The 22,903-nt window shown below is 42.2% G+C and overlaps 1 protein-coding gene across 3 annotated transcripts in view; it reads left to right on the plus strand.

The window, feature by feature from the left end:
* The window catches only part of SENP6 (SUMO specific peptidase 6), a 586,019-nt gene that overhangs the window by 52,759 nt on the left and 510,357 nt on the right, over window positions 1-22,903 (plus strand). For all 3 annotated transcript variants that reach the window (XM_086926520.1, XM_086926518.1, XM_086926519.1), the window contains exon 2: window positions 3,734-3,827. In XM_086926520.1, the coding sequence (XP_086782646.1) occupies window positions 3,734-3,827 (94 nt within the window). The remainder of the gene's footprint in view (window positions 1-3,733; window positions 3,828-22,903) is intronic.

Here is a 22,903-nt window from a genome sequence, read left to right on the forward strand (position 1 = left end):
CTCCACCACATCCACCCCCACATCCACCACCACAATCACCACCACCATATCCCCCAGATCCACCACCACCACATCTATATGTGTGTGTGGCTCTGTGTGTGTGTAGGTGCTAATGCAATGTTCTTGTATTTTCGTCACAATAAAATACACTGAACATAATCTTCACAAAATTTATTTACAAACGTTTAAGCTATTGCCATTATAAATTACAATAACTTTTATTTAAGTATTAATTATTTACAAAATTAAAAGCCATTGTTATTTGTAATATCAATACATCTAAGTCACGTAAATACAACACACATTGCATTACAAATGCTATAGGTGTCAAATTTGCTAAAGTTAAAACTATTGACATTGTAACTGACAAAGCTATTAATTTTGCTATTTTCAAAACCAACACATAAATAAAAAATGTCATTTACAATACCAATCGCTCAAACTTACCTATTGCATTTCCAATGCTTGTTTAGTTCAATTCCCCATCAAAAAAGAGAAATAGTATACTTTCATATAGTAAACGTTTTTGTTAAAATTTGCTCCACCTCGCTTTCTTCTTGTTCTTTCAACCCCACGTTCCCTTACTTGTCTCTGGGATCTCCTGTTTTCTCAAGTTACGTTTTTAACGCCCTTGTCCCATATTTAACTTATGTGGCGTCCCTATTCTAATCCCCCCCCCCCCCACACTATGGTAGCCTGTGTGAACTTTACCATCCCAGTCACGCTTATCTTCCACCATTTCGTTTACTCACCCTACCTCCATTTTATCCCCCATTGCACCTCCCTGCCTCACTGGTTTGCCTTTGGGAATTAATTTGTCCAACTTATCTGCTGTGTCTCTTTACTCTCACTCATGCTCTACTGTTCTTTGGTGAGCTCTCTCTTTCCTACCCTGGGCAGTCTTGGGCCCTTATTCCTCTTCTGTAGTGACTTTTCCTGTCCTCTAACTTGCTGCTCTCATTCTTTGTACTTTTCCCTGCCCTCCCAGATATCACTGCCTTGTTTCTGTGCAGCCCTTTGCCTCCAGCCTTACTTTGTGTTTAGCACAGTTTCTGCCTGATATTACCCTGTCAACTCACGCACACCTCCCGCCCCCCTCTCTACTTCTCTATAGAGCTGGGGTAGTGAACAGATTTACTGAGAGAGCCGATCCAAGGATCTGCAAGCGCGGAACTCTGCGGGACCACACGAGAGAGCTCAGCGACCATGCCAGGAGCGTGCCAGACTTCCAGCGATAACTACACCGCTAACTTGGCTCAAAGTGTTGTCTGGCAGTGGAGTGACATTTACCTTAATTTATCAGTTTTTAAATCATAGCCAGACTGTCCGTTTCCAAACTGCTTGGAGAAGCCCTGCAACATGCAGTGTTTCATTGCATGAGTTAATAAAACAAGCATTGGCAAAGCCAATAGGTCTCGCGTTTGGGACCTTTTAAGTGTTTAGCCATGCAACTGTTGTTGTTGCACCAAGAATATTGTGCTGCATAACTAAATACTTAGAAGGTCCCAAAAGCGAGAACTATTGGCTATGCCAATAGATCAGTTCTGGAGCTCTGATTCTCCACCCTGATGCCCTTTATGTTCCTTTTGGAGCTGCAGTGCCATAAGGCTTTTCATCGCTGCTGTGGTTTGCCTTATCTCCTTCTAGTGCCTTTGCATATTGAAGGATCTTGTTAGACTGCATAGTTTTGCTAGTTTTGTCTTTCCAAATGAAGGTATAATGTGTTGGTAGTCCCCGGCACTTCACACTAGTTAAGTTCTATCCAAGTGTGCCCTGTGTGCTGCAGTCTCGTCATGGGTTTACCAGCCTTTTACCTACTCCAGGAAGTTGATCAGCATTTAGGATTTCAGCTTAGTTGTCAAACCCCCAGTCGCCCACCCGGAACCCATAAACTCATACCACACCATTTCACATTTAAGGAACAATTGAGGCTGCAGGTTATTATATAGTTTTCCAGCTTGTAAGCAATTCTTCAACCACCATTTCTGACCAGTCTGCCCAGGTCAACTATCACCTTGGATGCAACCATTCACTCACATTCTGGGCAAGCGCCTGCTTCCAGCCCCAGCTTTAGGACCCTTCACTTCCGGCGTGACTGTACCTTTCCCTTCGGGCAAGCATCTACTTCCAGCCCAGCTGAATCCCCAGGAGAAAGGGATACCCGTGCCATGCGCCTGTGGTTAAATACTCTCCAGCCTAAGGCCAAATTCTGATAGGTAAATTTACGACGAGGCTGAACAGTCCCACTCCACTGTCCAATAACTTCCCTGACATTCTTTGTCCCTTTCAATACCGCTACCCTGTCCAGATTCTGCTCCGTGGGGGTGGCCTCAATTAAGGCCCATGGTCCAGTCAAATACCCCACCCCTTCGGGAAGGGGAGGTCGAACCAAGGGGCAATATCTATTTTGTTAGGATCAATTGGATCTTCTCTCCTTTTTGGGGTGCAGGCCTTGCCCAACTATTGTCATATATGTCACTGCACACGGATGGAGTTTTCCCTCTAAAGGGGTCCACACTCATTACATACAAATCGACCTAATCACCAACACAGGCATTGGGTTTGTCCACCTTTCTACTATGCAATCAGTGCTCATCACTTTTTGTGTTCTTGGTGTATCAGCATTACTAATGCCTGCTTCAGTCAGCACATACCAAAGGCACCCATTCCCATTCCTTATCGTGTTGTTTTACAAAGGTACTATAACATTTTCTTGCAGTTAGTATTTGCTCAGATTTGAACTGTTCATGGTATCTTAGGCCTGCCAGGATTTGCCCTTCCGAATTGGCGAGCAGCCGATTATCTTCCTGAGTACTCTCTCACCTCACCAGGCCATGTCTTGTTTCTACCTGGTGGCGTGTCACTTGTGCCACAATTCCTGCAGCCCGCACTTCTGTTCTAGTGCTGCTTCTCTATCTCTACTGCACACCAGATTTAGTCTGTTTTGTACAAGGGGTTAATTAGGTTTCTCCTTCAGCGCCACCCTTCACCCTCTGTCCTAGGAAACCACAGTCGCATCTACGTTTCATCAGGCTCTATTACCACCGTTCTGCGTCTGGACATCTATGCGCTCCACTGCTATCACTGAATCCCCCCTACCACTCCCCAACACCCCCACATTACTGGCCCTTATACTCTTTCTGTGTGGAAGGTCTGCCCTAGCAAAGAGCTGACCCCTTGGCGTCCTCTTGCCTTTCTACACCACCATTGGCTGTAGCATGGCCTTCCCTTCTTGTGGCTCTTCCTGCGCCCAGTGGGAGTCCATGCCCTTTCTCCCTTAACAGACAGGATGAGATATTTCGCATTGCCAGTGCTCCCACCTTTGGTTCCTCACTGTTTTAGGAATTAGTATTACTTGCTATCTTCAGCAGTGTATAGGCTTGCTAGAGGGACCCCCTGGAGCCTCTCTAAGATGCGACTAGTCCACCTTTCCAGCTCAAACAAACCAAGCTATTTCCACCCCCCCAAAAAACACCTCCAAAGTAATTTTAAGCTGTGCATGTCTTTCCTGTGATGATGTCCTATAGGAAATCATTTAAGAAGTGCTTTCAAAATATTTATATTAAAACTCCTCTTGTGGTCCTACAGGTAAGTTAGTACTTAAACATTTAAGTCTGGCATTCCCCTGAAATAACCTGGGCAAAACTACTGAACCTTCAAATTTGTCATTGTTACTATTTTTTTTGCGTGTTCTATTGATCAGAAGATTTACGTAAATCTATTTTCATTCCAGCTTTGACTAAAACTCAGTCCAAGAAAGATGGCGGTTTTACAAATAATTGGAGCTTTGCACAGTCAGAAGACAGTGAAGGGGATGCAGAGAGAGAGTAAGGGTGATTTTATTACTATAGCAAACAGTATGGTGTATATTGTGTATTTATTGTACTTAAAGCTGATCCTGTGCAGCGTAGACTGACACACTTTGGTGTGTGTTTTTATTTTTAAAGAGTAAAAGTTATTTAGTTGACTGGAAGCATGTGAAATGGTAATACTCCATTACTGTTGTTAATGATCGCTTCAGTTCTGTTGTTTAATTTGGTGGAAACCCATACCTTTATGGCATTTGCTGCCTACCTTGTGAACACTAACTATTGACAAGATAATTGTCTATTCTTACCAGTTAGCCTATACAGTGTTACGACAGATTGTGGTGTTATAATCAACACATTTTGTGCAAGATGTCACTGTTTTTATGGTAAGTAGGTCAATTTATTTATGGTTCCTATACTATGTGTCTCCTGCTGCTTAGGAACTCCTATTTCTACCACACCTTCCCACTCTATCCTGCTAATTTGCACATACTCTAAAAAATATTTTTTCTGTTTTTGATGGAGGTCTAGCCTCAATATGGGTTGATCATGCTTCCAGTAAGTATCGACTCTTTTAGGAAAACTCGGCCGTTCTCCCTTAACAGGTTTCTCCAAAGTCTGTCCTGGAGGGCCGGATCCAGGACAGATTTTTAAGATAACTACATTTATCTAAATATGGATATGCTAAAATTCTGGCATGGATCCGGCCTCCGGGACAGACTTTGGAAAACCTTACTCTATTATTTTATCATACCACACAAAGACCTCAGTGACCGTTCTTTATTTATTGATACTTTTATATTTAGAGCTATCCTAGGTGTGCTCATTAAGAAGAGTACATGCGCTTTGCATTCTGTCAGTGGTTAAAAGTTGGCTCCGTTTCCTTCTGAACAGACGATGGACAGCTGTATCTTTATCTGTTGCTATTCAACCTAATCAGAAACAAACTGCCAATAATGGTTAATTGCTTCTTCGACTCAATCAGAAGGGTAACGGATACATTAACCAATCCTTTTTTCTGGTTCTCTAAACAGGCTGCATGGGATTGTGGATTCCCAATTCTGTGTACCCAGAAATCTACCCTTGTATGTAGTTATTTAAGTCTGAAAATATATTAGTTCAGACAGTCAAATTGAGCACTAACCTACTTATTTGGATTCGTTCTGTTGACCCCGAGGCTTCTCAAATTTACCAATGTCTCATTCGCTTAAATGGTGTGTGTAAGCAGTCTGTGGTTTCAAGAGTAGTGTTAAACAAGTGAGTGAGTCGTACTATTTAAATCATTCCCTCTGCATAGGTTATGATTACATTGGTGCGATTTAAATGTGGTTAAAAGCATGTTTGGTATGTTCTGATAGGCTAATATAAAAGAAAGCGAAAGAGTAAGGGAGAGATTATAAATGAAAGCTTACTTAGTTGAGCAAAGAGGGCATGGTAGGGGTTAAATAAAGGATAAAGTACAAGGAAGGACATATAATTTCAATACAAATAAATGGAAGGGCAATGGAAACTCAGTTAACTCTAGAGAAGTACGTTTCCAATGGTGTAACTAGGAAATGCTTTAAGTAGTCTTGCTTTGGAGGCCAGTCTATCTTCTCATGATCTGGTCCTTACAGTAAATGGAGATCTAAAGCCTGGAATGCTTCCTTTGCTCTCAACAGTGTCCAAGAGTCACCCATGAGATGGCAGGGTTAGTGTGCTTTTTGAGAGGTGCTTCACTATGCTTCCTGATTTGTGTCAATGGTCATGGGAAGTTTTCCATTTTCCTCTTGGTCAGGACTCCAGACTTATAGTCTCTGTTCCCAAAGATTATATAGCCCATTATGATTCAACCCATGACAGTAATTAGTTAATCAATTGGATATGGTAATCTGTTCTGTTATGTAGATGTGTATGGCACAGCTTATCACTCATGAAGGTATCCAGACGCTGGAGGAGGAGAAGAGGCTCTACAGTGCTTCTAGATGAACAGCCAGGTCTTACGTTTCTTGTGGAAGTTGAGTAGCGTGGCAGTTCTGATGAGTATAGGGAGATCCTTACAGTTTTTGGTGAAGATGAAGCAGAATGCGCATCCTCCGGTCTTGCTTCTGTGGATGCGGGGGATCTGTGTGTGGGAGAGTGAAGCGGGCGTAGTTGTCTGGAGGGTTGTTGGAGTTGGTCATTGAGGTATGGCGGTCTTGTGTTGTGAAGGGCTTTTTTAGGCATGATTGAGCTGCTTGAATCTGCAACGCTTCTGGATGGTTAGGCAGTGTAGTTCTTTGAGGTAGAGTGTGCTGCCATAGTAGAGTGCTGATGATGAGGGCCTTGGTTACCATGTGTCTTGGAGCGTTGGGAATGATTTGAAAATATTGCGAAACATGCTAAGGGTGTAGCATCAGCAACACTAAACAGAATCAGCACATCTCCTCGGCTGGGCAGTGCATCTTTGAGCAGAACCAACGCATTGGTGCATGGATTGGACCCATCAAAAGAAACACTCCTCACTGCTGCATCTTTGGATCGACTCATTGCCTTCGGAATCGCAACTGCGCACCACTTTTCCTGGCGCAAGCTCCTCACATCCCATGTCGACAACTGCACTTTCCATCCTCGACCCTGGCCTTCGCATTGCAAACCCCAGCGACTGGATCCACCACGTCAGCGCATCAGGACTTTGCACTGCAGCCTCATCGCTTCCCTGAATTGCCTCTTCTCAGTCAGGATTTAGGGTATTTTGTTCAGCGGGCCAAACGAGTCCCTGTAGCCAGCCTGTGCTCCTATCCCGGTCGGCCTAAATTAGTGACTTTGTTCCAGTCTGACATGACCAGATATTGCTAACAGCTGTTTGTGACACTATTTTCCAACATAAACTTTAAAAATCATTATCTCATGTTTGACTAATTTTATTTTTGTCGTCTTTTTCTTGTTTTATTCATTAAAATCTAAGCTATTTTTCTAAACTGGTGTGGAATCATTTTGTGTGGTCTTTCCACTATTTTACTGATTGAAGTGCTGCACAAATACTTCACACAGCCTCTAAGTAAAGCCTTACTGCTCTGTGCCAAGCTACTAGAGGATGAGAACAGGTTAATTTGGCGTTTAACTGCCTCAGAACTTGACTATGAATGTGGTTTCTGCTTGACCAGTGCTTATACCCCAGTGTATTAGTAATAATATTATTGTCTGTATTGTGGACCTAGAATTCATTTGTGATAAATGGAATGTTGTATTGCACTAAATGCAATCGTCTTACAGTGCAAAGGTTGTTTTAAGTTATAGTTGATTGCTGGAGTTCAGACTTGAAATTAAGTATAGGTGTAGGTGATCTTTATGCACAAGTATATCCTGGTTTGAATTCTTGTTCTCCAGTATCTGTCAAAGCATGTAATCCAAGACTGCATTAGCTGTGCCACACACACTTGGTGCACTTTGCAAACGTTTCTAATAAGTTTTTAGTCTATTTCTCTAAGGTTGCTAGAAACATATACATATTGGATTCAGTGCAGGTTATTCCCACAATTAGATGATGTACAAACCTTTAGACAATGTACCACAACCTAATTTTGCTATGAACAGTTGAGATTTCTCCTCCCATATTTTTCTAACATAATCAAAGCTAAAGGCGGTGGAATAATTTAATTGATAATACACTATGGATCAATTCCCACACGGTTGGTGCATAAACATATAATCAGTTAGATTTCTGCCAGTGTGCTTTTTTTTAGCTTTAGGTACTTACAGGCGCGCTTACTTTAGTATCTACCACATTTTCTGTACAAATCAAAGAAGCCTTCACGCTTGTTAATTATCTTAAATTGGTGATGCTCATATATGCCATCAGGTGAATAGGATTTTTTCAACAGGACACACGAATCCTTCCTCAATTTAAACCCCCTCCTTACAATAGCATACTTTTTCACAGGATTCCCATAAATAATACATATAATGTTTTTGTAATTGCAGACATAATTCAGTCTTGTATTGCCCAACCTTCCGGGTTATGATTGAAGTATTATGAGGAATACTATCAAAATATTCACAATGGGTAAAATCGAAGCATCCCGCAAACAGTGACTGACAGTTGAAGAAGACTTTGAAATATACTTTTCAAGGTTAAGCCCGATAGCAAACTGTCTAACTGAAAGGAATTTAGTAGGATAGACACATGATCTATATTGATGTAGTCTACTAAAATTCATTTTGGCCAAATGAGAATGAATGTATTTTTGCCAGAAAAAGTCAATGTGCATTATTATATTCCCAGAATTTCTAGAAAATGCATACCCAATGAAAATTGGTTTAGTGTCATCGTCTCCCCCTCCATCCCCATTTTCTGTGTATTGTGTTGGGTCATTCACAGTGCATAGATCGGGAAACGTCAGTTTTAGCTGTATACTTAAAAAATATTGCAGAGCACTTCCATCGACTTCAATAAGCTGGACATTTTTGCTCAAGAGAACCAGCCGTTCCTCTGCATTTATAAACCCCTTTAATACCAGGATTACTAACCAGTATCCTGTAAAAGGTTCAATAAATATAGTTAACAGAAGTTGAGGGACTTGATATCCTTTTGGGGAGGTCTCCCTTACCTCTCTATTCCACATTAACTCGCCGAAAAAACGTGATGCGCAAGACTCGTTTAAGGTATTAAATTAATGACCTGGATTAATAGATTCAGGACTCCTAGTCCCCCATGACAAATGTCCTGGTCACCAGGTCAAAAAACCTCTCTATCCAATGTAATTAACTTCCAAGGGGGCTTCTGACACCTTTCCATAATCAAGGGCTTCCATCAGATAAATATTAGTAGCTCTAATTTTCCTGGGATGAATTTGTCTGTTTGCAGGACCAATTTGAGGTTGACCTCAACCAGCCGATTCATAACAATTTTATAGGCATTTTAGGAAATTCATGCTATATTATATACAGTGTCTTTTAATTTTTCTCCAATGTAAAAAACAAAGAAAAAAATCTACCACAGTGTCTTCAAGCAAACAGCTGAGGCGTGAATTCCATCAAGATGTTATTGTTGGCGGTTTTTTGACCAACAAGCACATTCCCAAAAATGTTATTTATTTTTGATTTTTTTTATGGCAAACAGTCCACCTCAGTCTTTTTTTGCCAAGAAGTGAAATTATTGTACCCTGTTTTTTATTTCTTTCTACAAAGTATTCCTTTGCAATCTTCCATTCAGATGGCGTCAAGCTGCTTCTTTTCGGTCCAGCCTAGCGCAGCGCGCATGCGCTGCTCTAGGAAAACGAACTCTTGGAATCGCCCAGCTTGTGGTTACGAGCAGCAGCGCGCAGTGTGACATCTGTTGTCAGATTTCACAAGTGTGCGCGTGCGCACCACTCGCGAACGCTGCAGCTGCTTTCTCTTTTGCCGCCACAGCAAATTTTGCATCTGGGGATGGCGCAGTTCAACAGTATCTTTAATTGAGTATGTCGGGTTGATAGTTCCACGGTGCTGTACAGCAGCCTTCACAGTGAGGTGCTTTAGACACTGCAGTAACTCTTGTGAGCCTTTTCTGAGGCAGGACCAGCACGGTTTGTTTCCTTGATTGTTCCTGACAGCTTGCTTTCCTTGGTAACCCACATAAGATGAAGGTCGCTCTGTTGTCTACTTAAGATTCTGAAACACCCGTTGCACGTTTCTTTCACTACACTACCCTATTTATCTAGCAGGAAGGTGGACACCCACCCACAGGTATCGTTCTGAGGCCCACAGTGCACTGCTAACCACAGCGCCACAGTGGACCTCCTCTATCTGCCAGGAGGCAGTGCAGCGAGGGAGTGGCACTCACTGTCACCGGGTGCTGCAGCGAGGACATGGCAGAGAAGCAGTGGGGACGAGCCCCCAAGTGCCAGCTGCTGGTCGCCAGTGCCTTCATCCTGGTGAGTACCATAAGGCCAGCGATGCAAATGTGACACTCTTTGACACAAATTCTTGGCTAGTGTGGATGATGGTAGGAAATATGACCTCTGCTGGTGTCAAGAGAGTTGTAAACAAAACTCTCCTTCCAGCGTCTGGTTGGATTCCGCTATGGTACTACATTGATGCACTGACCCATGGTCGTATGGGGAAATGGCATGCAAGCTAGTGCTTCTGCTTGACTTCTAGGGTTGGGGTAAAGTCAGTGACCTATCAGACTGTCCCTAATACTGAAAGAGAGAAACACAGCGAAAGATTAATCAAATTTCCCCTGGTGTTGGCGACGATAAAAGTCCAGTAAGGTTGCGGGCTTAGTCAGTCACAAATGTCAGTCGATCTCCGGAAGGCAGGTAAAGCAGGGGTATGAAATCAAATTCGGAAAGAGATGGAATTGGAGCAAAGCTAGTCATAGGTGTCTTTAAGGCCAGTGGAATTGGACGAGAGTCAGTCTTTTCTGCTTTTACCATTGTGTTAGCAGAAACCATAGTCATTTTAACTTATAGTCTGCTGTGCCAAGTGCGCTCCATTACTTTATCAGCAAAGCATCCCGTCATTTTCATGGTCCCCTGCAGGTTGAATCTGCAAATCATGACCCTTTGCAGCAAATCTAGTAGTAGAATTTTGTCAGTAAGAGCCCTATTAGCCACACCATAGCCATGTCCTCGCACCTGGGCGTACACGTTACACTTTCTACGTGTGTGGTTGAAAGTCTTGGTTGTCATCACACATCTTTTTTCATGTCATGTGTTGACAGCTGTGGTGTGGTTATCGTGTTATGTTATACAGTTATTGGCTGTGTGATGGATGAAGAAGTTTGGAAAATAGTAGCAATTTATGGTTTTTCAATAGGCTGTCAGCTTTGATCAGCTCTGCGGGTCCCTTTATTGCATTCAATATGATCTCCGTCCACTTCGCTGATTTCAGAGTTGTCTATTTTGAGACTTTTATTTATGTCTATGCCCTTTAGCTGGTATATCTTGGAGAAAGTAGTGGCTAAGAAATCTGCTGGGATGAACTTCACAAGCATCCCTTACATGATTTTCGTATTGAGATGTTAAGTATCCGTAATGCAATGTAGTTAGCAGTGAGTGGGCTGAGTTATCTATTAATATGATGTGTGGCAGATCTTTGCAGTTATTCCATGCCTGTTCAGTTGATGGCTTGTGAGGCTCCGTTTTTGACTTTTGAATTGTTGTGAATTAAGCGGAATTGGGAAAATATTGTTATTTTTTGGTGGGAATGGCGAATCATTTGCTGCTAAAATTTGTATTTATGTTAAAAGTTTTCCAAAAACTGTAAAAAATTAAAAATCTTACATTTTAATTTTTTGGGGGTGACCTCGGTTACCTTGAGCTGCATTACGCTTGGGGGGTGAAAATTTGTTCATTATTACATCTTTTTCGGCACACGCTTCATCCCTGGCGGCCATTTTTTATTAGACACGCGCTGACTGAGGTCAGCGTTTCATTTGTTGCACGCCGACCGATCATTGCCGGCATTTAAGAGCCATGGTCTTCACGTGCAGCAGTCGCGCCAGTGTCGCGAAGAAGGCGCGACAAAGGCAAGACCATCTGCGACCATCCGAGACTGACCGGGACCAGGGGCCACGACTTATACCCAAAAAGTCTCCTCCCTTATGCCCATTATACAATACTCCTCAGACCAGCTGCTTAGTTTGCGAGTTATGGTGAGCATTGATTGTATAAATCACAAGAGTGTCTATGGGTCTAAATGAAAAAAGTCTATATGTGACACATCAAACCTATTCGGTCTGTAACATCCTATTTAGAAACAAAGAAAAAAGCAAAAAACTAGGAGGTACCTTGATCTGATTATGATCTACAAGGATACCCATCAGTCACCACACGGAACCGCCCTTCATCATTTGGGATTCCTTATAGTTCACCCACTTGGAACACTACAGGTAAGTATAGAAGGCCAGATCATATAACCTCCAAAGAACCTGGTAGTGACCAGTGTGATCTTAATGTTGATAGTACTAATTCGTGGAAAAATGTGTGACTGATTTGCAGTGCATATGAAGATGTAATGTGAAAAAATAATAGTGATGAATAATGGTGAAAATAAAATTGGGTGAGGGAGCAAATATGAAATTTTATTCTATGTTTCGCTCACTCCACCAATATTAAAAGAGCAGCAAAAGGTAGTTTTAACAAATAACTACCTAGATGGAAAAAGTGGTCGACATGTTTCAGCAACTATATAGGACTAGTGTGTCCCTTGCTTTCATCAGGACCTAGATATACATTATGCTACTGCAAGTAAATTTGTGATAAAGAAAAAAGATAGTGAATGCATGATTGTTATGCTGTGACAAGGAGAAAGATCACCTGATTTCCTAGGTGTAGTCTTGACTTGTTGCAGTTTTATTGCATATCACTGGTAGGAAGATAAAAATACAGACAGACAAACAGTTAAAAAGGAAACAAAAATAGACATAACGATATGTGAATGATAAACATATTCTACTTAAACATCAATGTTTATACAAAATCAAGTTTTGTTTTCATTTACTAACATGGAGGCACATCATTGTTATTCCTGCATGTGACTGGAAAACCTCCATCTTACCCTTGTCAAAGGAGTTTGAGGCCTCGCAACGGCTCAGGGAACGAGGGAAGCACCGCTCTATTAAATGGGAAGCAAGAACAAAGACATCGTAATTGCTTCCTGTCAACTGAGAAAGCACGCACACCAGAAAAATAATCGCTTCCAAGCTGGTTAGTAAATGAGTGTTTTGTAATCCTAATTCATCGGGGCTGTGTAAGATAGCTAGGGAGAGATTGACTCCTAGCCTCTACATGCTCGTCTCAAAGATGAGAGCATTGATTGTAGCCTTCTATGTCCTTTAGAGGCTAACTCCTTATGTAGTGGGTGTAACTACTGCTTTAATAGTCATAGTTTAAACATAGGCAATAGTCCTACTATTGATGGTTCTAGTGATCAGGAACGTTAGGAAAATTCCCCAAGTAACAACAGAATGTATCATTTTTGGAATATTGTCGCTCCCTCCCTAAACACAAGGAGGACATCTTCAATTTGCTGAACAACAAAGAACCTGATGCTATTTTTTTGACTGAAACATGGTTGAATGATAGCTCAGGCGCGGATGTGGCGACTGCCCTCCCCGACAATTATGCTATAATGAGGAGAGAGAGAATCCTTAGGAAAGGTGGAGGGATTGCGATTATTTTTAAAAGAAGCTATTCATGTGAATTGGAGGATTTTCCTCTGGCAGACTGTGAGGCTGCCCTTTTTAAACTTACCCTTTCCTCCCAGTTTACTCTATCCGGGGCACTGATTTACCATCCCCCAGCACCGGCTGGTTCTTGGGTGTCCCTCCTTCCAGATTTCATAGCTCTTGGCTACTCAAATTGGCTAATTTTACAGTTTTAGGCGACTTAAACCTTCATTTTGGAAGTAATGAATGCTCTGCAAGTAAGGCACTGATTGCAGATCTTTCTGCGTTGAATCTACCTCTCTGTAATAAAGGACCTACACACATAGCTGGTCATTTGTTAGACCCTATTTTTTCTAATTTGTCCGATATCAATTGTCCTCCTGCACTGCCTTTATGTTGGTCCGATCACGTTGTGGTTAAGTTTCAATACATAACTCCACCAAAATTGGCCCCCATGTCACCTGGAATATTGGTTCAGTCCAGGAACTGGGGAAAACTGGACATAGAAAAATGTAACCAATTATTGTTAAGCAATGTCCCTTGTCTTAATTCTATATCACTTTCTTCTTTGGACAGTATTTATAATTGGATTGCTACTGCTTCTAATGCATGCCTCCCACCTTCTGTGAAAAAATGTAATCATCATCTTCCTCCTGCTCCCTGGTTCACAGAGCAGTTAAATCTGAAAAAAGTAACTGTAAAGCCATGGAAAGAAGTTGGAGAAGGAATTCTCCTCCGAATCAAAGTCTTTATAAAGCTACGCTGAGACAAATATAATGCCTTATGTAAAATAGCACGAGCCGATGATGTCTCTTCCACTATATTGGGGGCAAAGAACTGTCCTCGCACCCTATTTTCTATGGTTAAGAAGTTAGCTGTCTCAGGTACTCAACCTAGCCCGCCTGTTCTTGATGAACTGCAATGTAACACTCTCGGTAACTTCTTCATAAATAAAATAGAACAAATTTACCTGACATTGGGGGGGAACCAGTGTGGCGTTCCCTGCTCTGCCTAGTCCTGCTCCTGTACCCACTGTGGTAGCTGAACCTTTGTGTAAACTGGGGAAGTGGCTACCTCTGGATATTGATTCTTTTATAAAAATCCTGGCGAGTATTAAATCAGGCTCTCCCTGCGACCCTCTCCCAGCTTCGGTGCTCCTGCAAATGGAACAGCCCTCTTTGAGAGTTGTTATGGAGCTACTTAATGCCTCTTAGCGAGGCAGTGATGCTATCTGTCTGGAAACATGCAATGGTCATGCCTTTGCTGAAAACGTTAAATGCAGATCCTGCTAAGCTGACTAATTTTAGGCCTATTTCCCTACTCCAGGTGTTTTCCAAAGTCTTGGAAAAACACGTGAACACCCAATTGTCTATGCTTGTGGAATCCTCTAATTTTTTGCACTCTTCCCAGTTGTGCTTTAGAGCAGGATTCTCAACTGAGACTACCCTTTTGGGCGTCACGGAAATGTTACACCAATGTTTGGATGCAGGCGATACAGTGGCCCTTATATTATTAGATCTAAGCGCCACATTTGATACGGTTTCTCATACCATATTAAGTCTCTACATGCTCTGGGCATTTCTGAATCGGCACTTGGTTGGCTGTCCTCTTTTTTTTATCTGAGCGGACATTCCAAGTCTTCTCCTCCAGGGCCGCCTCAAATTCTTACTCTTCCCCGTATGGGGTGCCACAGGGCTCAATTTTGAGCCTGCTTTTTTTCAACATCTATGTGTGACCTTTGGCAGTGATCTCTGAAGAAGCAGGGCTGGCGCTTTTCTCGTACGCCGATGATACTCAGATCATCTTTTCCTTATCGGCTGACAAGAGTTCGGGTCCTTCTACCCTGCAATTGGGCTTACGTAATATTGCATGGTGGAAGCAATCTAACCTGCTCAAGCTCAATGGGGAAAAGACGGAAGTCCTCATTTTTGGTAACAATATAGACCATTGGGGCCCTCAACATTGGCCCGTTGAAATAGGGCCTTTACCTATGCCCTCCGCTCAGGTCCGCAATTTTGGCTTCATTATCGACAATAAATTGTCTATGAAACAGGCAGTACAAACTGCAGCCACCTGTTTTACCATCGTCAAATGGTTAAAGAAAATCAATTTGATGCTCCCTGTTGAAACCCAAAGGACGGTAGTCCAGGCACTTGTAACATCTCGCCTGGACTATGGAAACGTCCTTTTTTTGGGTGCAAACAGGGATGTGCTGTGCAAGCTTCGGTGGTGCAGAATTCTGCAGCCAGATTGCTGTGCAGACTTCCTAGAATGTCCAGCATGTCTAATGCCTTGAGAGAATTACATTGGCTCAGGGTGGAAAATCATACACAATTCAAAGCCCTGTGCTATATGTTTAGAATCAAGAATGGTTCTGCACCCAAATACTTGCAAGATCTGGTACGTCCCTATCATCCTGCCCGTCTGTTACGTTCCTCCACGGAAGAGAAATGTGAAATTCCCAGGATTAAATTGGTGAGAATGGGAGGTCGTGCCTTCTCCTATCTTGGCCCAACCCTGTGGAACTCTATACCTGATGTGATGCGGAAAGAGAATTTGTACCCCAATTTTCGCATGCAATTAAAAACATGGCTATTTAATCAATAATTCTAATCTAGGTTTTCAGAGACTTTCAGGGCCTGTGCAGGGAAACATTTGTTAGGTAGCTGTGCGCATTAGAAAAATAATTTAACATAACATAAAATGGTGGGTGGTTTGTGACTGTGGATTGGTACAATACTGGGAGATAGACATGACCTGACTAGGTTTGCTGTCTTATGTGAGTATAAGAGGGCCAACCAGTATATGGAAATTATCAAGCAGCTTCTTATGAATTATCATTACTATTTGAACTACAGTTGGCTACATGGACCCTTAGTCGTATACTGTTAGTGAGGGCCAGAAAGGTTATGTATTTACATTACTATGTAATACCTAGGCTAGATACAGTTCAGCGATTCATAACTTAGCTGGAGATAAAAAGAGCATTTGCCAACATGAGAAGGGTATGCTGATTGAACGGTTTCATATCTGTGAACTGTAAATTTTACTTGAAGGAGTGATTATTGTTCCATGGTCTTTCTCAAGATTATAGGATGGTGTAGTTACCTTGGAAACAGTCATGACATCTCCTCATTTTTGCGCTGTAAATGCTGATAGATGCTCTGAGACGTAGCTTGCAGTGAGGTCCAGAACATGGCAGCCTGTACCAAGAAAGAGGTGCTTCCTATCGATTTCTGATAGTAGGGTGGCATAATGATCCATCATGAAAGCCAAAGCGCAGAGTCCTGTTTTATTTGATTGCTTGAATTTAATTTGTAAGAAACAAATGACATCATCTGCTCCACCAACGTCTGGCAACCAACAGATGACACAATAGCGCTCTCAAGCAACAGAGGCAGGCCCTAAAAGCAGCAAAGGCAACGTAACATTTGCACACACCCAGAACTACCTCTACTGCATTTATAGAGATCAGGAAGCAATATAAGAAAGCTATTTGGGGGGCAAAGTGTGCAAGGAATGAGCAAGACTGGTTTGAAATTGTACAAGCCTGCAAATCAAAAAACAACAAATCCCTGTGGGCCCTGAATAATCAGTTAGAGCACTGCCCCACCTGTGCTGCTGGCAATAAGGGCCCACAATAATACTGGGTTTGCTCAAACTGGATCATTATCGGATCATTAAATCACAGCAACAAATCAATCCTGCTGTGTATAAACAACAAGACTGACATTCCAGCTCTTTCCTTCTCCCAGGCCACGATTGAGGTGCAAATTAAGAAAATGAGGGGAAATGGGGCGCCGGGCCCAAACGGGGTGCCAGCTTCAATCTACAACAACAAAACAGAACGATTGCCAATACTGAGCAACACTCCTAAACTTGTTTGATCACAAGAACCTAAGAATTAAACATCTAGGTCTGCACTTTTTCTATGCCATCAATTATTTTATTTGGCAGATATATTTCAAATCACTTTATCAACAATACTTTATATACATATAAAATGACTACAAAAAGGGGGGGGAATTATGTACACAAGACTACATTTCATCAAAAACCAACAATCACCAAGACACCACCACACAATCAATGCAAACCTTCAGACATATCTCAAACACATTCCTAAAAACACTTATACCAAACACACACTATCCAACCGCCACACCAGGACTGGTCTAGCCACACTATTCAATAACTTTTACGTAGCCCCAGACCTGGTGGACCACACTCGTACTGCCAAGTTCAAACAACCAAAATAAATCCTTTTTGCTTCTTAGCTGCACAAAATTGGAACAAACTCCCGGCTTATCTTAGGCTGGAAAAGTCGGAGACCCGGTTTAGGAGTCTTCTTAAAACTCTCCTGTTCCACCCAGTAGTTTCTGCTAATGCTAAGGGTTGCGCTCTGTGTCTGACAGTCCTTCTCCACAGCGCGGGGACACGCCGGGAAGGCGTAACCAGGCGCTTTATAAATATCCTTATTATTATTATTATTATTATTATTATACACTCTCACTGAAGTGCAGAAATGCTTCTAATTGATCACATTTTCTAAATCAAACCACTATTTCACTACACCAGTGGATTAATTACACAACATAGTTAGTTTGACAAAGCAGAAAAAGGTTGATGCGTTTTGAACCCAAATGTTAGTAGGGTTCTCATCAGGACCATGAAGTTCTATAAAGAGAAAGAAAACAATAGTTCTTATTTAGAGTGGTACCTACGACTATTGCTTGAAAAAAAGCACACACCAGCCTGTGCATTTCGCCTATCTTATTCAATATGCAGACCAAATCTGCTGCCTCAGAACCACAGTGATATTGATATTCTGGAAAAGACAAACAAAGAACACAACACAAACTTTAAACCTGATGTCAAACTGAAGCACTGTTCTAACGTGGCAATGGACTTCACAAAGGTCGCTTACCAGATAAGGATCTTGTGTATGTCTTCCCTGATATTTGGTGCCGATTCAGGGGTAACCTGCCATAGGGTGGCGGACTATTAGTACATATTGAATCGTTTTGCGAGTCATACTGGTTGTATCCAACAAAGCGAGGCTTACCTCAGTAGCACATCGGGGTGTCCGTTAATACTTTACACCACGTCTCCAGTTTGCAAACTGATCTATAGGGGAGATTTTAAACATTTACTTGTATGCAAACTCCCTTAATGGCCAAGAAATGTTTTTTAGTGGACCTCGAGCTTGTTACCTTGAAAAATCAATCTCCCGCTTTAGAGAAACCACGTCCTCAAAGTATGGCATGTAACGCCCGCTCCGGCATTGAATGGTGGGATGTGATGGGTGGCTGGGAATTGTAGTATTTAAACCCCCTGTCAGCGAGCCAATGCCGATTAACTCTACGGACATCACTGGACCGCCCACTGGGCGTTGCCACCTACTCGTTGGGTCCGCAACGCCCATCCGTATCTAAGCCGCGTAGTCATGGTTACAAAGGAAAAGCTTTATTGATAATTCATCGTGTAGCCCGTCAGACTTATCCAGACTGCAGCAAATACCTGGAATTCCCGAATTAGATGTTTGGGAGGTAAATTATGGCTGGGGATCCTAATGTACGAAACAGCCTACCGGCAAAACCATTCTCACTGGCTCGAGGGCTTTATTGTCTCTTCCGTTGGGCTTTAACCCATATTTAAAATAACTACTGCATATGTACGTACCGAAGATCCCGGTCCATCAGTGTATCATCATCCTAAATCCCATTAAAATAATCAAACGTCATTGATTACAAATCGTTAACAGTATCTCCCATTATTTAGGTTACAATAAATCGTGCAACAATACCCAATCACTCCACCTCGCCAGGCGGACTGCAAAAACGATGTCATTAATAATATCCTCACCAAATCAACAATACTACTTTGTGCAAACCATTTGTTCAGTTAGCTTACACATGTAAGCAGACATCCCATAAAAAAAATTCATAAGCTATGGCGGGGGTCAGCCGACCCTCTATGTTCATCATAAAAGTAAGTGTTTGAACCTAGGGTGTCAAACTTTGCAATTTTCAGATGACGAACAGACAGTCCCATGCAACTTCAACTAAATACCCTAATCAACCACCAGCATAACTGAGCCGTCCAAGTCTCCACAAGGTGGCCATGGCAAAATATGGTTTGAATATTTCAGAAACTTCATTCAGTCAATGTGTTGCCGTGTTGAACTTCATAATTAATAGTGCCTCTCGTTGTCCTAATTTAGCCTCAATGTCACCTCCCTGAATATCTGTCTCGATTTTGGAGATCACAATCCATTTCAAATCTTTCTCCAAATGCTCTTTTGACTTCCAATGGTTCACTAAAGGGGTATTAGCAACATTTCTACCAAGTCTTGACTTGTGCTTCATAACTTGTTGACTGACTTCCTGACTAGTTTTTCCCACATACAATTTTGGACATGGACACAGAATTCCATAAACCACGTTCTTTGATTTACATTTTATGAACGTTTCATGTCTCCAGTTAATTGCTTCGTGTGAGAATACAACTCCTTCCAATGTTTGATCGCAGCAAGAACAAGATCCGCATTTATGGTGGCCCGTCACCGGTGCTAATCCCATCATGCTCCTTAGAGTGGCTCCTTCGGATTTTGGTAGCTCTGCCCTTACAATAAGATTTGAAATGCTTTTCTCTTTTTTAAAAGCAAATAGTGGGGGCAGGAGCAGTGCTTTGTCCAGATTTGTCCCCAAGTGCCAGTTTTGGTTGACAATTTTCTTGAACTTGTTTGCATTTGGGCAGAAGGTTGTAACACACACCATTCTATCCATTTGTGGTTTAACTTTTCTTTCCAATAATGTCTCTCTCTGTACCCACCATGCACGGCGAAGAGCGTGCTTCAACAATTTTTTGGGGTAGCCACGATCTACCAAACGGTCCATTAAGTTGTTCGTATGGAAAAAATACTCCTCTTTAAAGGAGCAATTGCGCCGAATCCTAAGAAATTGCCCAAAGGGCAGATTTAGTTTCAAGCTTTTAGGATGGTTGCTAGTATAGTGGAGCGCCTTGTTTCTATCCGTTGGCTTTCTAAACAAAGTCGTCGCCAGTCCCCCTTCTGACGGGTAGACTTGAACATCCAGGAAAGTGATCTGATTTTTAGAGGAGTTGCAGCTGAACTTGATATCTTCCGTCCTTGCATTTAGCCAATTCCAAAAATCACTTAGCTGTTCCTGTGTGCCAGACCAAATCAAGAAAACATCAATATAGCGCATCCAACTTGAGATGCACTCATTGAAGGGATTGTTGTGGTAAATGAATTTCTCTTCGTACAGTCCCATAAATAGCACTGCTAACTCAGGAGCAAAAGGGCAGCCCATAGCGACTCCCTTTATTTGATAAAAAAAAGTCGGATCCAAACGAAAAATAATTCTTCTGTAAAGCAAACTTGGCCAACTCAATGATGAAACTTGTCGGAACTCTGGTTGGTTTTTCTCTTGTGTCCAAAAAATATGTGAGTGCCTCTAGGGCCTCCTCTTGAGGGATTTGGGTATAGAAGGACACTACGTCCATTGTTACCATAATGTCCTTTGAATCGTCATATTCAATTGTAGAAAGCCTATTAATGAACGCTGTGGTATCCTGTTGATGTGCAGAAATCTCTTGAATAAGAGGTTTCAGAAAGAATTCAATTTATTTAGAAATGGGCTTGATTAAAGAATCGCAGCCCGACTCTATTGGCCTCCTGGGTGGGCTTGTGTGCTTCAATCTACAAGCATGACTCAAACCTATGGAGCAAAATACTCTGTCAATTCTTCAACTACGGTCTCCATAAAAATCCTCCATCCGATCTACAAACAGGCATTGGCATAGCCAATAAGTCTCGCTTTTGGGACCTTATAAGTATTTACTTATGCAGCACAATATCCTTGGTGCAACAGCATCAACTGTTGCACGGCTAAACGCTCATAAGATCTCAAAGGCGAGACCTATTGGCTATGCCAATGCTTGTTAATTTAGACATAAATAGCTCGATTATCATGTACTCTTTTCTATGAACTTCTTTTTTTCCTAAGCCACCATCCTATCCCATTATGGGAATGATTTTGCAAAACGTTTGTATATTTATTAACGTCAAGTCTTCTTAAACCAAATAAATTAATTTGTATATGAGAAACTGTTTTCATGCATGCTATCTTGGGGTGGTTTTTCTTCTGACCAATGCAAAATGTTTTTCTCCAAAATGTAACCTTGGACGTCCGCATCTTAGTGGAAGTAGTGTTTGCTTTTGCAGGCATGTGATTCTCCGTTGATTCTTTTTTTGCCTTACTAAGTGGATTTGGTAGTCCCATGCTCTTCATTTTGCATTTCATGCTGTGGAATGTGTTTTTAGTGTTGCTCTTTTTCAAAACAGATTTTATTTGTATTTTCAGCCATATACTTCCCGTGGGGCCTGATCCATACATATACTTATTGATGGATATGAATATGGCATTATTGTCTAAGTTAGTATGACTGGGGAACAAAACATTAGCCACCAAAACCACTAAGTGTGCAATGTCTATCATGCTTCCCTGCAGCCACCCTCTGCACTCCGATGTCTTCTAACACATGTAGATCATATAGCAGTGTAGTAGGGCAGTATCCTTATCTGGTTCATCTCCTGGGTGTGATGCCATGGAGACCAGGGGTTCCAGCAGAATACCACATTATTCGGCCCACCGCTGCCATATCTTGGGATGTTTTTGTGGTCACCCTAAGGCTATGAATATTGGTAGTTTCAGACCCATGCAAAAGTCCCTGCCTTGTTTCCAAATGCCTAGCAGAGGAGGTGACATATTCTTCCCCAGCTTGGCTACATCTCGTTTTGCCAGGTTAAGGCCCAAAACAAGTGTTTGTACCTGTTGCCCCCATTTTTGACGGCATGTAGAAAAATCAATTTTGTTGACATTCCAGGCCAAAACCTCTGATGGGTATGCCTTAACCCCCTGACAGAACCTTGTGAGCGCACCACAGGACCATATCTTGTGAAGGAAGGTACCCTCATTGTTGACACATCGCAGGCGTGTGGGGAAGGCCGCAAGGCCAGCCCTCCAGAGCCATTGTTTTATAAAGTATGCACAATGTAGATATTTGAATTGAATAAGGCATAATCATGAGGAGATGGCTATGCCTCACGGGGATTCTTGGGCCTCTGTCCTCAATTGGACCGATGTCTCTCTGCCAGTTCACACGGAGAGCATCTAATGTGGTAGGGTTGGTAATTAGTGTCTGATATATCTTAGTAATTTGTGATCTCCCAATTCTCCCATGAGTAATTTACCTTCCAGTGGATTGAACTCTGCAAGCTCCTCCAAGTTATTAATAATGGGTGCCAGGACATGGCGGAATTGTAGATATTTGTAAAAATTTGTAAAATTGGTTGGGTGGCATAGTGAATTTGCTTTAAAGTTCCTCGAAGGATTTAAGTCTGCCCGTGCATGAACACCCCCCAATGAGGATATGCTGATATTGTCCAAGCTTTGGAACCCAGGCAAGGTGGCCATCTGAGGGAGGAGACTGTTATCCCACAAAGAGGTTTCTCGTGTTGAGTCACCCCACCCGGCTCAGCGATTGTCTCCAGACCCCGAACACCACTACTGTCGCGCGTGGCAAGGTTCGAGACTCCACCTCACTATATAAGTATGTCTGGATAGAGTTGTCGCTCCTTGCCCACTGTTCACTGCATATGCAGGATCGTCCCTGTTGAAGATGAGATTCTGCATAATAGGATTGAATGCCCGCTGCTGCAATGCCACCACACTAAGTGGACTGAAAGCAAGTTCGTAGGGCAGTTCAGACGGCGCCCTCCCCATCCCCATAGGAATTGGCCCAGGAGTGCTTTAATTGCCAAAACTAGGTGGCAGGAATCTGATATGGGTGGTTTTGCTGCAATTGGTATAGGAGACGGGGAAAGGATACCATTTTGAAGATGCTAGATTGGCCGTATAATGTGAAGGGCATGTGGAACCAAGATTTCGCCTCTGCC

Source organism: Lissotriton vulgaris, chromosome 6 (assembly GCF_964263255.1).
Source record: "Lissotriton vulgaris chromosome 6, aLisVul1.2, whole genome shotgun sequence".
In the NCBI taxonomy this organism is placed as follows: domain Eukaryota; kingdom Metazoa; phylum Chordata; class Amphibia; order Caudata; family Salamandridae; genus Lissotriton; species Lissotriton vulgaris.